This window comes from Neltuma alba, unplaced genomic scaffold, assembly GCF_004799145.2.
Source record: "Neltuma alba isolate B1F8T4 unplaced genomic scaffold, ASM479914v2 tig00013565_pilon, whole genome shotgun sequence".
NCBI lineage: Eukaryota > Viridiplantae > Streptophyta > Magnoliopsida > Fabales > Fabaceae > Neltuma > Neltuma alba.
The window spans coordinates 131,748-150,310 of NW_021637767.1; the positions used below are offsets into that span (position 1 = coordinate 131,748).

At 31.3% G+C, this 18,563-nt stretch overlaps 1 protein-coding gene across 1 annotated transcript; it reads right to left on the bottom strand.

Annotated features, from left to right (window-relative positions):
• Positions 1-8,398: 8,398 nt before the first annotated feature.
• LOC114738260 (aquaporin PIP2-1) lies at positions 8,399-11,472 on the bottom strand. The gene is made up of 4 exons (XM_028926303.1): positions 11,058-11,472; positions 10,246-10,541; positions 8,872-9,006; positions 8,399-8,767 (listed from the first exon to the last, which is right to left on the bottom strand). The coding sequence occupies exons 1-4, from the start codon at positions 11,362-11,364 to the stop codon at positions 8,648-8,650; spliced, it is 858 nt and encodes a 285-aa protein (XP_028782136.1). The 5' UTR covers positions 11,365-11,472; the 3' UTR covers positions 8,399-8,647.
• Between the last annotated feature and the right edge of the window lie 7,091 nt (positions 11,473-18,563).

An 18,563-nucleotide genomic window follows, 5' to 3' on the forward strand; every position in this document is an offset into this window, starting at 1 on the left:
TATTCAGTAATAATGTTAGAATACAGTATTGCAGCATTTTGAAAGTACAATTTCAAGCTCAAAACATATGAAGATTAATTAGGTAAAATATAACCATAATTACAAGAGAAGAAAACAAGAACTTGACAAAAGAAGGCAGATATGTAAATCAAAAGTAAATAATTGGTATGAAGCTGGTGGCTCAGTGGCACGAAGATGAGAATCAGACAAGGTTTGGAACATCCGGGTGGGTGAGAGCATAACCGAGAGGAGAAGGAAGATGATTTGGACGAGTAATATCGTCGAACACCTGATGGGCGTCGTAGTCACAGACGATATAGCAGACTAAGGAAACGATGGTGAAGAACCATGTGGTGATTGGTGCCATCCTCTCGACAATATCTGCCTCCCAAGCTCTTGTTGTCTCAATTTATACCAGATATTTTTTTCTACTCAACATTGCGTAATTGTCATATTTTATCGTTATCACTTATCAGAGAGAATACGATTGGGAAATTAACCATCATGACAAATCATAAAAGAACGGGAAGCTGCCTTATCGTCTTAGATTAAGGCTCTCTCCTTATTAATTAAATTTTAAAATGTGAACAAGGGTTATGGTAGGTACGAATTTTTTATAATTATATCTGACAAAGACCCAGTTTTAAAAATAAAACTAAAGAAGGCTTTTTATATTTAATTATTTACACAGAATCTAAGGTAAGTAGTACTATTCATGATTTATAAATATTATATTTTTGCTCCTTTTTTTTTTTTATGTTAGTTTATAATGATTGCAGTTGAGAAGCCCATCAGTCCAGCCCATTTTATAGGCACTGCGTCATTGAACAAATCTCATCCCACAATTTAACCATGGCTTCACGGCAATCTTTCTTTTTTGAGTTTTTGCAATAAACTCAAATGTTTAAATTATCCAATGGTGTTGGGTTTAGTAGAAAAGGTTAGTCTTTCGTAAAGTGATAAACCAATATTCAAATCCCTGCTGGAAAATGTATCCTCATTTAGTGCCTGACAATCCCTCACTCAAATAGGATTAGGTCTGATAGAAGGATACCTATGTGTAGGGAAAAAAATGTTTAAATTAACAAGAGAGATGATGCATGAGGCGGACATCCTCCACAGAGAAACGACCAAGAGTGTGCATTCAGAAAATAACTTAGAACTGAAATATTCAAAAGTAATACAAAAGGAAATAAACAAGTAGAAGATGGAATAACAGAAAACATAACCAAGGCACTTGTCACTTAAGAGAAGTCTGAGTTGAGCCTTGTACATGGAGAATCTTGCTCTTGGTAGTTCTTTACACTTACACATTCCAAACTAACTTGACTTGATCAAAAGTAGTCAGATGAAGAAGGCTTGTAATCCATAATGAAGAGGATGGTAATAAGCAAAGTGCACCAGGTTTGCTCAAATGTTGAAGCTGTGAGCTGTGATTGATGAGGTCAATAAGAGAGCTATATAAGAAACTGACATCTATTTCTGCACAGTAAAGGGGATTCAATGGACATTAGAATCAGAGAAAAGGTGGAAGATCCGGGTGCATCAAGCCATAACCCGTTGAAGACAACAAGCTACGACGATTAATATCGTCGAACACATGGTGGGCTTCCCAGAAAGTGTTGGAGATCAAGCACAAGAAGATGAACAAATATGTGGTGATGGGTGCCATTCTCTCTTCAATAATCTCACCCCACTTTCGCACATCCAAAATCTCAACTTCTTCCTCTCTATATATTGCGGAACACTTCTCTGAGCACTCACAAATAGTTGGGCAAAAGCAGGAAAATGACATAAACACACCCCCTCCCCCAACTTTTAAGGATCATTCTCCGTTAACTCCATGCTGATCCAGGCACTAAAATACAAGCGATCGATTGTGCATGCCTTTGCCCACAAGCAATAATTGATGGTCGTCACTGTTGTTCCGAGACCTAACCAGGAGTAATTGATGAAAGGCTAAAAGGAAAAGTTTAATTAAGAACATGCAATAAACTTTTTGCCTTTGGCTGTATGCATCAAACGAGGGAAGCTTCGTGAGGAGCTGCGATGTGTGGGAGTAAGATGGTGACGCGCGCGCATGTGATTTTCTGGACAATAATGAGAGTATGTCCAAAGGGAAAGATTAAAGAAGATGGCTCCTTCCTTGAGGAGTGCAAGTCTCATCCATCTTGCTTGTTAAAATGGCAACAATTATGATGAAATCAGATCCCACCAAAGAAAAGCAACTTCACTCTTTGGTAATTTATTGCCTTGGCACACAAAAATCACCCTTTTTTTTCTTGGCATGTCCTATAAATTTTTTTTACCAAAAAATCATTTTTTTTAAAAAAAACTGAGAACATTGAAAAAATCTCCCCTGAAAATGTTAATAGGGAAAAAGATTTGATGAGTTTTTATGCATAGCAAGTATCAATGTTCTGTAAATTTTGTATGCACAAAGTATCGGTAATCTGATTTAGATAATTGTCGATGGGAGATTTCTTTTCTTAATTTTTCTAAAAAAATTTGGGTAGCATGTGATGTTTAAAGAGTGTTTACTAAAGTATTTACAAATTACATTCCATTTATAGGATCCTTATCTTGGTAATGAAATTCAAATGTATGTTCTTACAATATATTATTACCAATTCTTAATATAAAAACTAGTTGACTAATTTGAATAGATTAAGAAAATTTGTTAAATTAGTTATTGGTAATAAATGGGTGTTATTTTTTATAACATACCCTTGTTAATCAAGTATATTAGCTAGAACTACTATTATTACAATAAATATTTTGAAAGAAAAGTGGATAACTATGATAAACAAAATGAATTAAGTTTTATATGTACTTCCAAAATAAAAGTCAAATAAACTCTTATATTAAAAACCGGAGGTAGTATGACATGGATCGTTACCAACTAAACTAATTTTTGGTTAAAAATCGTGGCAATCATCATGTAGGGATATAAGTTTAATAAGCAGTTCGGTATTGGAATTTGGATCTAAACTTAATATGTGAGTGCACTCAGTTTAAGGTCATTATTAAAAGATTCTATAAGACAACAAAAAGGGAAAATGATGAAACAAGATTCCATCATCTTCAGTTTGGTCTATCAGTGTTTTAGTACGTAAAACTAAAAGGTAATTTGGGTTTGAAGGATTCACTAAGATCAAAACAAACTCCATAACTCGAAAAATAGTCACGAGAATTTTATAGACTACTCATTAATAAGATACTCATATTAGCAATTAATAAGATACTTATATTAGCAATGAAACTCAAAAGATACATTCTCATAATGATACACGATTCGTGTGTCAGTCTAGTTAATTTAAGGTTATTAGAAAAAAAAATTGTATAAAATAGCAACAAAAAGAAAATAATCAAATGATGTTCTATCATCATCAAGTTTTGGTATATTAGCTTTTTTTCAATTTATTTATAAATAAAAATATTTTTTTAATAGTCTTGTTTCTTTTATCAACTTATAATATAAACAAGACTAACAATAAATTGATAAAAATGTTATTTACAATAGTTTTAAGGGGCTGAATTGAGAATATAAAAGCAATTTTCTACGAAGTTCTAAAAACTATTTTTAAATGATCAATTTTTTGAGACATATTTTTAAATGACTGACTTGGGGAGGTTTTTTATTATAAAAATTCAATTTATTCAAATGAAGTAAAATAATAAAAAGCCTATTAATATGGGGAGTTAAATTGATAAACAGTTAGTGATAAGTGAATAAATAAGACATTATTTGAGTTTTCTACAGTTGGGCTTCAAAGAGGCCCATCTTTCTGAAACGGGAATTGGTACTTCATGGGCTTCAATAAGCCCATTTATGAAACTCGAAAATGGAGCCAATCCGCAATGAGTTTTCCAAATTCCCAGCCCACGGCGTTGGTTGGTTAATTTATTCGCATATTGTAACTTTGAAGAAGCCAGCAAGGTGGATTCAATGAAAAAAGCTAATTCCTTACAATATCGCAAATTAAGATTCGAATTAAATTGACAAAAGGCTAAGGATATCAGGTGGACAATATCCCAAATTATGAGTATGGCCTTCTTTTGCCAATAATATCTGAGTATATCTCTTATTCACAAAATAGATTGAAAAACAATACCCAGTGAATTTTTGTCATTGAGTGTCTCAAACTCCATCCAACTCAAAACAAACACTCCTTTGATGTAACTTTTTCAACTATGCATTCATGCGCCGTGTGGAATCTGGATAGAAAAATGTGGCCTTTTTCAGTCTCTCAAACTCCATGCAACTCAAACATTCCTTTCACATTTATCATGATACTACTTCCTGTTTTTAATATAACATCTTATTTTACTTTTATTTTGGTTTTAATTATAAGACCATAATTCACTTTGTTTCTCATATTTATGCATTCTTTCTCAAGACAGTCCCTCTAATAATAGTAGTTCTAGCCAATAACTTGATTAACAAGGATATTTTATGAAAGAAAATATATATTTATTATAAATAACTAACTTAATTTATTTTTTTAATATCTTTAAATTAGTCAACTAGCTTTTATAATTAGGACCCGTATTAAAAATTACTGTGGATGATGAATCATACCAACAAACTGGTGAAATGATGCTTGCTTGACTAGTTCAATCAAGAATTTGTACGGGCTATTTTTTTTCTCTCTCTTTTTTTCACCTATTGAGATTAAAATGACGTTTTTTGAGTAAAAAAATAGTGGTATGTTGGATTCATGATTTAGCAAGTCCGTTTCATTGAATTATATATTATTTATGCATAAATGTTCCATTTACTTGTTTGTTAATATCTTTTTTATTTGAATATTACCAACTTTAATTCTTAATATAAAAACCTAATTGCCTAGTTTAAATAAATTAAATAAGTTCGTAACATTAGTTATTTCTAATAAATAAATGTTATCTTTTTTAGAATAAGCTTACTAATCATGTATATAAGCTAAAACTACTATTTGATAAAAAATTTAACATACACAACTATTACAATGATCATTTTGAAAAAAATAAATAAATATGATAGACAAAGTAAATTAAAAATTTATATTTAGAACCAAATTAAATGTCAAATTAGCTCTTATAGTAAGGATCAGATGTAGTATTTTCTTCAGAGTCATATTTAAATTATGATTGGTTTGACTTTAATTTAACCACGGTTGAATATTTGCCTCAATTAATTTAATAATTGATGTGATTTTTAGTTCCTTGACATTTATATATTCATGCACAATGCGAGAGGGAGAGAGGGATTAAAAATGTAGCTGTGTCATCGCTTTTATGCATTTATGAAATAGTCACTCAATTTTTACTTACAAGTGACTTTTAACTAATAAACATAAATTAACAAAAGCTAGTTAAAGTTAATGGATTGTCTTAAAATTCGTGCACTTTCCCACAAATATCCTTAAGGATATGCAAATTTTTTATCAACTCTTTTCCCCCATCAGTCTCTTAGCATAAATGCATAATTTTTTTTCACCGGGCATAAATGCATAATTAGTAAACGGTGCCCATATAAAAAATATCAATTACTTATAAGATGACTTATAAGTAGAAACAAAAATAGCTTTTAAAAAATAATTTATAAATAGAAACAGCTAATAACTAATGGAAAAGGGAGATCACAAGCGTAAAACAAGATATGTGCATCACTCACAATCACGTTTGGCCTAGGCTTTCTCAATGAAATTCAATCTACATATTTACACTCAATTTTTTGGACTAATTCTCTAATACATTATATTCTTCTAATCCTATTTACAAATTTTAAAAAATTTCTATTTATTAGTCATATCATTAATATTTTCACATAAATAAACTAATTTGTCCTCATTTACTATTGCATAAACTATTTTTTTTAAAAAGTATATATTTAATAGGGAGTAAAATTAAAAAATTTTTTCCTAGAAAAATATTTTTCTTGATTTTAGTAAAACATGTTCAAAAATACTCCCTCTGATCCTATTTCTAAGCTTTAAATTTGAAGAGAGATGTGATCTATTTTATAAGCTTCAATCAAGGGTTTGTCTAAACATTTAATACTTTTTTAATTTTGTTCTTAATTATTTGTTCTCTCTCATTTGTCATACTCTCTTGTTATATTTCCTTACACATTCTCTTTCATCATTTTTGTCATTTATTATATGGGCCTAATTGAAAACAAAATTATATTTATAACATATTTATTGCTTTAATTAATTTTAATTATTTATTTATTATTTATGAATTACTTATTTAAAACTTATATTAGTAAGAATAGGAGGGAGTACCCTTGAATAGAATGAGATGAATATACATTCATTTTTATAAATGTAGGCAACTACCATGGCTACGTGAAGCCATAATAGGTGGGGGGAAATGGAGGAGTTAGAAAGTGAGTCTCCCTCATGACAATGACTAAAAATAAATAGCCTTGTAAGCTCAGATTGCTATGCATTTTACTTGAGAGACAATGAAATTTAACCTGCCTTGTAAACATGGCATCCAAAACCTTACCTACACTATGCCCTATTTGTCTATTTAATATTAAATAAATTAAATAATGAGATAATCCATACAACTTGCCTTGTAAAAACGGCACGCTTTGAAAGTGAAACAGAATCTACCATTTCCCAAGAAAATAATGACACAAACAGAGACAAAAATGTCCCATTTTTTAAATAAAAAGGGAATTAGGTAACTTTGGGGAAGGTACCCGGAAAAGCAGGGATTGAAAAGACTCACACAAGTCCATGAATTTATAGTTAATTAAATAAATTACTACTATGATGCACGCAGACAAGTACAAATTTTGGCCAAAGTGATATTAAATTATGGCAATTAGTGAGAAAAGAAACCTCTAAAGCTTTGTTGTGGAACCATTCTTCCTCGTGGTTTAGCTCCAATATTAAACAATACAGTCTAAAAGCCATGGCATGTGAGAGCGAGAGAGAGAGAGAGAGATTTGTGGTGGGAAAGTTGTTTGGCACTTTGGGCAGTACAGAAGAAGAATAGAATCATGGGGGTTTAGATTTTTTTTTTGGCTAAAGTATACATTTTGAGTCTTTAATTTGATACAAGATTTCAATTTGATTTTTTAATTTTAAAAAGTATACGTTTGGTTTTTTAACTATAAAATTTTTTGTAAAAAATAATGACATTAAAATCTTAAATGTTGATAAAATATTCTCAAATACTAACATATTAAATTTAATTTTCAAAACATCCATGATTGTTACAAGAAATTATCATTAAAGCCTAATGATTTTAGGATTAAAAGACCAAACGTATGTTTTTTAAAGTTAAAAGACCACATTAAAATCTTGTACAAAATTAAAGGACCAAATATATACTTTAGTTTTTTTTTCTTGGAACATTTCAATACATATTGTTTAAGGAGAATTGCAATTAGGTCCTACTCAATAGAATTAAATACAAAAAGATCCCTTGAAATCATGAAATTATTCTCTTACGACTTCAGAATAATTTATTGCAAAAAAGTTCTTTGGGACTTCAGAATAATTTCATGATTTTAGGGAACCTTTTTGTATTTAGTTCCCTTGAGTGAGACTTAATTGCAATTCTCCCTAAACAATATGTATTGAAATGTTCCAAGAAAAAAAAACTAAAGTATATATTTGGTCCTTTATTTTGTACAAGGTTTCAGTTTGGTCTTTTAACTTTGAAAAACATACGTTTGGTCTTTTAATCCTAAAATCATTAGTTTTTAATGATAATTTTTTGTAACAATCATGGATGTTTTGAAAATTAAATTTAATATGTTAGTATTTGAAAATATTTTATCAACATTTAAATAAAATGTAATGCATGAGTTGTCAAACCAGCCGTGATAGTTGTCAAATCTTGCAACTTAAGTTGTCAAACACTACTCTTTCAGTTATCAATGCGAACTAAAAAAAAAAGGTAATTTGATAATTAAACAAATAAAATTTATTACAAAAAAATTCCTTAAGATTTCAGAATAATTTTACGATTTTAAAGGACTTTTTTATATTTAATTCTTTTAGACTTAATTACAATTTTCCCTATTGTTCATCTGTTAATGAGATTTTGTGTGATAAACACATAGATACCGTCTTATTGAAATCAAAGTTTTACTTGTGAAATTTATGATGATTATATCATTTCTTTTCGGTGTTGCTCTTTTTGATAATTACGATTTTTTTCCCCAAAATTGCAGAGATTTTTCCTCCTGTGTTTTCTTTTAGCTTAATTCCAGAGTGTGTTGAGAAAATATGATTAAGTAGAGAAAATAAGAAAGCTGGAGCATAATTATTCAATTAAATTTATGCCAGATCCAGTGATATTGAGATAAGATTAGGTCTCGAATAGAAAATTAAAGATATCATTACGTATTCAGCACTAACTTAAAAAGAAATAGGGCAAATGATCCAAATAAGACATAATTATAAACACATAATTTTTTTTTTCCCTCATAAATCATAATGTTGAGTACAGACAAGCCAGAGAATAACTGAAAATAGGAAAAGAAAAGAAAAGGAAAAAGGCACACTGAAGAAGAAGAAGATTCAAAAGGGAAATGCTTAAAAAGACAAGAGGGTATTACAAAAGGCTCCCTCTGTCCCATGAACAGCCTCATCTCTTCAAGCATCTTGTTCCATTTGAAGCATTAATTAACACAGATTTAAACAGAGGGGTTGCTCCTGAATGATCCAAGTGCCTTAGCTGCACCTGCCCTTAAGATGAACTGGTGGTAGAATGCTGCTATGGCTGCCCCAATGAATGGTCCCACCCAGAAGATCCACTAAACCAACACAACCAACAAAAGTTTAGACAAAGTTGGAATCTTTTTCTACTTTACCTGATTGAAATAGCAGTTTTAAATTCTGGGGAGTAAAAAATACTCACGTGGTCATCCCAGGCTTTGCCGTAGATAACAGCGGCTCCAAGACTCCTGGCCGGGTTGATGCCGGTACCGGTGACTGGGATGGTGGCCAAATGAACCATGAACACAGCAAACCCAATGGGAAGTGGAGCCAAAACCTTCAAAGCACAGAACAAAGATTAATAAGTTAATTTAACAACCAGTAGATAAAAAAGACTAGGAGAAAAACAATGAACAAGTGGGAGGGGTTCACAAGCAAGTGTGGGGCATGCACACATGTGAGGCCCATGATTCCCACTTCTTTATTATTATCGTTTAAGAGAATCTGAGAAAGTAATTGAGGGTGAATGCAGAAAACCAAGCTGATATTGACAAAATGAAGGTGATACTGGGAGGTTAGAGAAAATGACAGAAGCCATATCACGGACAGAATCATGACCTCTTTACTTTTGGACCTCAAACACTTCAACTTTGCTTTCAAGGCATAAAGGGGAAGAAGGGGGAAAAAAAAAAAGGCATCGAAGACGATAACTAAAGTAGAACCCATTATTCTCATAACATGAAAAGACATTAGGTAACCTTCTTTATTCATGTGCCAGCCATGATAAGATCCAAAAACTACCACAAACTCAAATAAGCCAATGGACCCATGTCTACCAAGCGCATGGTGGTATTTAATATCATGATCCTGATAATTTTTGTGTAGGAAAGTGATAGCAGTACCATCCCAGGTGAATCAAATACTCATCCACCAAGAGATTATCCAAGACCACAAAAAATATATGATAGTTCATTTCATTTCACAGTTTGGAAAACTCATGATCAAATAAATTGAACTCGACAGTGAAACAAGCAATTTTATAATCCCAACAAGGATTTTATAATGCTATTCTACCAGTTTATGAATCTTTCTTAACAGGAGCATCCACTCTTCTCTCTGTCTCTATTCAGATTCCGTGATCAGTGTAATTTTATCAGTGGACGAATGAAGAACATGAACTGTTTTTTTCTTTTCCGTCCCTGTTTCTGTTGATCTATTTCTAATCTGCAATAACTAGAAGCGGATCGACGTTTACCCACAAGATTAAAGCCCATATTAAAGCCATAGACTTTAGAGCTTTCTAGGCATCTGAATTCACAATCAGATCGAAAGTTGTAAATTCCCAAAAGTTGCGCACTTCTATGGGTAAGTATTTATCATCTAAACTCAGCATACATTCTTTCTTCCCTTTAACCAATGTTTCAGCACAACTTTTCAGGCAGCCCTATCTTTTGTTCTAAAGTACATAGTTTATACAGTATTCTACTATTTTCATATCAATTAAAAATCCACACAAGCACAAAAAGGAACTCATCTCAGTACGAACAAAATTAAAGTACTCAGCAGTAATACTTACAGGCACATGGGAGTCTCTAGCGTTCCTCTTGGGATCAGTAGCAGAGAACACAGTGTATACCAAAACAAAGGTTCCGATGATCTCAGCACCCAAGCCAGTGCCGATGCTGTAGCCATCGCTCAGAGAATTGGCCCCACCACCGTACCTGGTGTAGAGACTCTTTTGGAAGGCCTTCACTAACCCAACTCCACAGATAGCACCCAAGCACTGAGCCACGATGTACAAGATGGCTCTAATCAGTGACACCTTGCGAGCCAAGAAGAGCCCAAATGTCACTGCAGGGTTAATGTGACCTCCTGCATTCATTGAACCAGAGATTTCAGAACTTGAAAATTACAAGTTAGAATAATAGTAGTTAAGCCTAGTAATAGGCTTAGTTGGTGTTTTCTTATGACTCAGAAATTAAAACATAAACAGAAGATCTCCCTTTCGGAGCTCAAGAATTTAGATGTACAAGTAAAATTTTTTGACAAAAAAAGGACCTTTAAAGATTATCACTAAACATCTCAAGAGAAGCCCAAAAATTTACAAAACAAAGAAAGAAAAGATGAGATCCCCAGTAAGGTATCCTGGAAAACTACAAGCAGGGTTTTCAGAACTGAAAAATTTTCTACCTTGAGCTCGGGGGCCGACTCCTGGTTGCTACTGAACTATAAAACATGGTATAAACAGAGATATCTCTGTTTGTGGGGCTCAGAAACTTGAAAGCATAGGTGAAGTTAAGAAAAACAAATCCCCGTTTAAAGAGAAACTAAAAACAGCAAACTTAACAAGAAAAAGTAAGTTGAGAATAAGGCATACTCTAGACCCACCTGAGATCCCGGCGGTGCAGTAGACAAGAATGAAGATCATGCCACCGAAGGCCCAGGCAATGCCAAGAATGCCGACGCCACCACACTTATCACCGCCAGCTGTGGTATCAGACTGGCTCTTGTAGCCAATCACAGTAAGGACGGTAATGTAAAGGAAAAGTAAGGTGGCTATAAACTCAGCAATCAAAGCCCTGTAAAAGGACCACTTGCCAAGCTCCTCCCCGTCAATGAGCGGTGCCGGAGGTGGGTCATGGTAGTCCTTGGCGGAGTAAGACCCACGCTCTGCAACCTCAACGTCCTTAGCCATAACACTTGAAAAAGCTCAAACCCCACAACGAACCACGAAGAAGAGAGAAGATTGCGGGAGAAGGAGAGCGAAAGCCAGAGACTTTGAGAGCAAACGTGTAGAATGAGTTGCAGAAATGGGACGGGATGGAGGGGGTATATATCGTGGGGCTGAGGGATGTGTCTGTCTTCTGTTTACTGTGCAAAAGAGAAAATTATTTAACGCTTTTAAAATTTAGTGGAAAATGGAAGTGATAAACCAATCGGGTTGGTTTCGCTTTCACAATCACCGACCTCCACCTTCGCCCTGGACTTTTACCACTGCCACCTCCCTTCCACTCTCTTCTGTCTTCCCTTTTAGTCCTTTTTTGTGTTCAAAACTAAAATTTAAAGCCCATATTTTCGGAGAAATTATATATTTCCTTCCTTCGTTAAAAATAAGTTTTGCACGCAAGTCAAAAAAAAAACAATTTAGGTTTAGTAAAAATGACTAGTCTTTTGCAACATGATAAATTAAATTTCAAATCTTATTGAAAAATATGCTTATGTTTGATATTCGATCTTTAAACATGATTACTTTTAATAGAAAAATAATTATGCCTATCAAAAATAAAAAATAAAAAATAATTTAATTATTTTAATCACATCCATTCTATGAAACATGAATAGTATAAAAATAGTAACTTAACATTTTTATTGAAATTTTAAAAATAACAAATATTTTTAAATGTAGGGATTAGAGACTTTAAAACATGTTTCAACTTTCAAAAAAGTTAATCAAAATGAGGAGTGTTTTTTGTGTATGGCATAAAAATTGATAAATAAATTATACTATTGATAACTACTACCTCTGATTCTTAATATAAAATCTCATTTGATTTTTATTTTGATTATAAATATAAGACTCCAATTCACTTTGTTTCTCATATTTATATATTTTTTTCCAAGTTAGTCCTTCTAATGATGGTAATTCTAGCCAATACACTTGATTAGTAAGGATATTTTAGAAAAAACAATACTTATTTATTACAAATAACTAACTTAACTTCTTTGCTTAATCTCCTCAAATTAGTCAACTAGTTCTTATAATTAGGATCAGAGATATTATTATTTATGATTTAAGAATGTTATCACTTGCTAAGATGCTATGTTATAAAGCATTGATATATTGATTTTAAGAAAATATGGGCCTTTTAACGTAATTTATCCCATATAATTAGATCTGCTCGTGTCAATATTAACTCTAATATTACCGTTAGATAGTTGGTAAATATGTATAACAAATAAAAAGAAGTTGTTAGACAGGCTTTTTTTTTTTTGGCCAGAAGTAGTTGTTAGACAGGCTGAACTCCATCCTTCTTCAAAGTTCTACGACTTTTGGGAATTGTTTTAACTTGCAAGAATTCAAATGTCATATAATGCAATTGGAATATTTCTTGCTTGCTCCTTAAACCAAATTAGAATATTGATGAGACGACTTTTATAATCCAAAGTAATATTATTCACTCTTTGAAAAGACTTTATATATGTCACGTATAACAAAACAAGCTTTCATTTCTTTCTTTCTTTCTTTCAAGAATAAGAAGCCACCGGCTCAGGTTTTTCATATTATGTTGCTTTTTTTTATAAGATAATATTTTTTTGTCTAAATATTTAATAATTTTTTTAATTTTGTTCACATATATTCTCTTTTTTTATTCATTTATTATATCTTGTATTTATTCTTTTCGTTAACAAAGGCATATTTAGAATATACACATATATATATATATATATATAGAGGTCACATATCTATATCCTGTACGCTGAACCGGAGGACATCACCGTATATTTATGATTTGACATTTGAAAAAAATGCAGAGAATACGTTACTGAAAATGGGACATAGAAAGAAGACTGAAACTTCATGGTGTAATGCAAAATGCAATTAATTTGTTTGATAATATAAGATATCATCTAAAATGTTATAACTCGGCCCATTCTAAATGGGAAAACTATTAAAAGAATTTAAACATAAGACTTCAATTTAATTTATTTTTAAAGTTATAATATTTTCCTAGCACATACCAATGGAGTTCTTCACCCAGAAAGTGGTTTCCTTCATGATTTATTAAAAGAGATGCTTCCAAAAAAATCAATATACATTATTAACAAATAATTAATTTAACTAATTTTTTAATTTTTATAAATTTATTATTTGATTCTTATATTTAGAATTGAATGAATGGGGTATCATGAAATAGTAATATGATATTAAGTAAAAAGGTTAATATTGTTGTTGCTCTTAAATTACAGTTTAATTTAATTTTGATTTTGGCCAGTGGAATTTTAAATCATTAATTTTAGTCCGTATATTTTCGTAAGTACTTGATATGAATTTGAGCATAGGAATGACAACCAAAATTTGTTAAAAATATATGAAAAAAATTATGAAACTATAAAGATTAAAATTAAAATTCAATTAAACTATAACAACGATGGGAGAAATACTACTTCCGATCTTTAATATAAGACCTCATTTGATTTTTATTTTAATCCTAAATATAAGACCCTAGTCTATTTTATCTCTCATATTTATTCATTTTTTCCCAAGATACTCCTTCTAATAATGGTAGTTCTAACCAATAAACTTGATTAGCACGGATATTTTAAGAAAGACAACACCTATTTATTACAAATAACTAACTTAACTTGTTTTCTTAATTTACTCAAATTAATCAACTAACTCTTATATTTATGATTAGAGGTAGTAGCTAACAATAAAATTGTCGTTTTTGCTTCACAAGGGCTTGGATTGAAAGAAAATGGACACCGTACCTCATTTAAATTTTGACACAATTTTACCATATTATTTTGGACTTGGACTTCTCAACTAACCACAAATTTACACGCCTTATATTCCAACACACACGATCCTTAAGTGATGTATGATTTAAGAAGAAACAACAATGAGAAAATGTTTATCATATATTAAAAGATACGAAACTCTCCCATGAATTGCTCCTTCAGATATCTCCGAATATTTTTTTCTGTCGTGCGCCGATCAGCTTGATGGTGATTGACGATATAATATAGAATTATCACATTAAGAATCAATTCTGCAACTTTCACTTACTATTTATACTTCAAAGTATTACACAGTTCATGGTTAAAATATATATACACCTAAGTATTTTTAATTTAGTTTAACTTAGGTTTAAATTAGAAAGTCACGCTTAAATAATTATCTTATACTCCCTCCGTTCCTTATTATAAGAGACAAATAACCGAAGTACGTTGATCAAAAAAATAGTTAAAATTAGTTAAGAACAATTAATGTGTAAAAAGTATAATTGTTTTTCCAAAAATGCCCTTATTAATAAGGAGAGAGAGCATGAGAGAGAACAATTAAATTATTAAAAGAAAGAGAAGTGGGAAGGAGAGAGAGTGTGAGTTGGAGATAATAAATATGGGCAAAATAGGAAATCAACACAAAAAAGTAGAGACAACTTTTAAGTGTCTCTTATATATAGGAACATGCCATAAGCATCAAATGTCTCTTATAATAAGGAACGGAGGGAGGAGGGAGTACTTCATAACAATTACTATAATTAGCATGCGAGTATATTCCTATCAACCAAGAATCCGTCCAAGTTCAATTGACTAAAATCATTTACAGATACACATTAAATGAACCTACACTCGAATATTTCCAAACTGTGAACGTTTATACACAAATAGATAATATCTTTCCTGCAGATAAGATGTGAATGATAAACATCGTGAACCTTCGCCTTGAACCTCGAGAAACTGATATGTGTGTATATTATATATGCACATATATATATATATTTATTTGTATAACGTATATGGGTCCTTGTACATGCCCTGTCAAAACGAGCTTGTGCCATGCTGGATTTAAATATTGCTTTAGACTCGTGTTATATTCTAATTTTAGAAGCTTGATGACTAATTTCAGGGACATTGAAAAAATTAGTTAGCTTATTTATATCGTACTGTAATACTATCTCCAATATTTAATATAAGAACTAATTCATGAGTCGAATTTAATTTTAAATATAAGATTTTAATCCACTTTATATTCTAAATTTACAATTTATTCTCAAAACATCCTTATTGATTATAAGGAATTCCCACCAAAATGTAATTTTAATATATATACGATTAAAGAGTAAATGTAATATAGGAAAAATAATATACATTTGTTATCAATAACTAACTTAACTAATTTTATTTATATTTTCTAAATTGATTAGCTAGTTCTTATACTAAGTATTAGAAGTAGTAAGTATATATGATGTATTGGTTTCTCTTAAAACATTCCCTTTGATTGTTACTTGATGAGAACCATTAAGGTCATGTTTGATAGAGTAATAGAAATCACTCATAAGCATGTAAGAAAATTAAAACAAAATTCTTCTTACTTACTTATTTTGTGTTCGGTAAATTACGATTGAAAAATTATTTATAAACCATTCCAAACAGATTTTTAAAAAAAATATCCTGTAGCGGTTATTTTAACAAGGAAAAATATATATTTAAAATCAAAACAGAAAATAATTAATTATTTACGCACACGACAAATGAACAAATTATTTTGGTTGAATATATATGGTAGGTTCACCTGAAGATGAAATTAAAAGTTTTGACCAGTGACTGTTCTGAATACAAGTATTCTGTTCCTAGTCAGACCAAAGTAATTGTAACGCTACGCTGAGTCATTTATTGGTTCGTTGATTAGACATATGGTCTGTTCAACAAGTGAGATAATTATTAACATATGACACAAAAACACAAACGCAATGAACGGCCTGATTATTTAAATATTTTAAATAATTATATCATAATAACTTTTTATGGCTAATTAATAGTAGTAATTAATTGGTCACAAAGTAACCGGGAGAAAGACTCATTAAGCTTTTTGGTCAAAAAAGCCTCTTTGGGTTCTTCCCTTAATTACCAACGTGTGGCACGCGGTTAATCCAACTTCACTCGCATTTCTTTCTTTGCTGGGTGCTGGGCGCCGTACATGCGTGTCTTCACGTGATTGGTGGGTGAGGATAGGTACAATCTTTCGTGAGAAGCGCACCCATTAGGTGATCGACACGTGGGGCGTCCTGCGCCACAATACGTGTTTTGGACGCTGGCGTTTTGGGGAAGCATGAAAAGTTGTGGACCGAGAGGGCTTGGCGGTCTGTCTTGTGGGTCCCATTGCCATGTGGGATCCGCCGCTGCACAGTCACGCTTATCTCATTGGTCCATAACGGTACAAAATGGTGATCTGGCCTCTCATAAAGCAAACAAGAATTATTATATATTATCATAACATGTGTTTTTTAATTACTAACCTGTTTTTGGTCCCTCTATTCATAGTTTATGCAATAAAAAAATTAATACATAAAACAAATATTTTAATAGGTTGAATATACAAAAAGGGCAAACATATTATCTCATTTGAGTTGAATGGTTTTTATCAATAAAAAAATATATTATCTTTTTTTAGATAAAAGTATTTGCTTATTGAAAATAATATCGGTTGAGATATTGTCAAACACCAAATATAAACGCTTCTTTCAATAAGGATTTGAACCTTGATTTATCATGTTATGGGGACTAGCACCTCTATTTATTTTCTTAACATGTGAATTAGTTATGGGTGACATTTCTATTTTATTTTTTATATTTATCATCTTTTAAAATTAATTTATTTAACTTATATATTGATATATAAAATAAAATGTTATACAAAAATGTTTAAAGAGACTATATCACATTTATTATAATTGATTAATCTATTTAAATGCAATTTACTCAAATTAGTTACCTATTATCTCTTGTATTATAGATTGGAATTGGGCATCTTTTCCTGCGCCATGCTTAGAAAATATAATAAGTTAGATAATATAATAATTAAAAAGATAAATTATTCTATTAAACATATTTTATGTAACTATTTCTTATTCATAAATTTTTTATTTAAAAAAGTATACTAATTATTGGGAAGTTGAATTAAATGGATGAGTAGTGCCGACTAAGCAAGGTTTGTTCTTTTCTAAATTATGGACAAAAAGTCGACTTCTTTAAATTAAAGAAAATATTTTTTTAAAAAAGGAAGACAATAACGGCCATTAAGATGATCATCACAAGCTCCTTTTGTTGTGAAAAATAAAAATCCTTTTTGTGGTGGGTGGACATGGTATAATGCAATATTCTTATGATTACATTTGCAATGATAACTACTGCCAATCAGCATTATCATCACACAGACCCTAGCTTATTCAAATACACACACGCATGCACCAATTATTTTTGAGCTCCCATATAAATTTAAAAAAAAAAAGATAAAGAATTTAAATACTTTCCTTTTGACCCCAAGAAAGAAAATACCCATTCACGAGTCTTTATTGTTTTTACAAGGTAGAGTAGCATATGGCATATGCGAGTGCTATAACATAATATGTGAAAATTGAATTTGGCAAAAAAAAAAAGAGTGAAAATTGAATTATATTGATGGAGACGTTCAGAGGAAATTGGGAAGCACTTGAATTGTGAAAATATAAAAAATTGATCGTTTAAAAATTATGAGAGGATACGAGAAGGATGCAATGTCGAAAAGAGGAAATACTCGAAGGAAATGGTCCAAATAGTTAGCCGTTAGGCAGACAGTGATATGATAGGCGGGCAGGCGGGCATTGTGGGCGATGTGGGGCTAGGGGCGGTGTTGCCAACTGTACAAACAGCAACAATCACATGATGGAAAGAAAGTCATCCCATTTCTTGCTTTCTGTCTTCTGAAATCTTCCCACAGTTAAATTTCTGAGAAAGTTCATGAATCTGCAGCTACCACACACATGATCTATATAATTAGGGGTCAGTTACAGTTCAAACTACAAAATATTTATGCAATGGAGAATGCCCTAAAAGTGTCCGTTGCAGAATTTCATTGGCGAAAAGTGAATTAAATTTGTTTATATTAAGAACTCATATATGTATATACAACTCATTTTCACTAGATGCAACTTCTTTTCTTTTTATATGGGTACAAAGTATTTTTAGCTTTATATGTGTACAATATATTTTCAGCTAGATGCAGTACGTTCGCTCAAATTCAGATATTTTTGGAGAATAAAATTGGGTAACATAGCATCAAGATTTTCTAAATGTATCGGTATCCTAATCTCATTTATCAGGTATTCAATATCCTAATATTATTTTTCTATT

Excerpts from the sequence above, each read along its gene's own strand:
- LOC114738260 (XM_028926303.1), bottom strand. The coding sequence starts at position 11,364 with ATGGCTAAGGACGTTGAGGTTGCAGAGCGTGGGTCTTACTCCGCCAAG. Across the intron at positions 10,542-11,057 it reads CTGCACCGCCGGGATCTCAG|GAGGTCACATTAACCCTGCA; the intron begins GTGGGTCTAGAG and ends CAATGAATGCAG. Across the intron at positions 8,768-8,871 it reads GCAAAGCCTGGGATGACCAC|TGGATCTTCTGGGTGGGACC; the intron begins GTGAGTATTTTT and ends GTGTTGGTTTAG.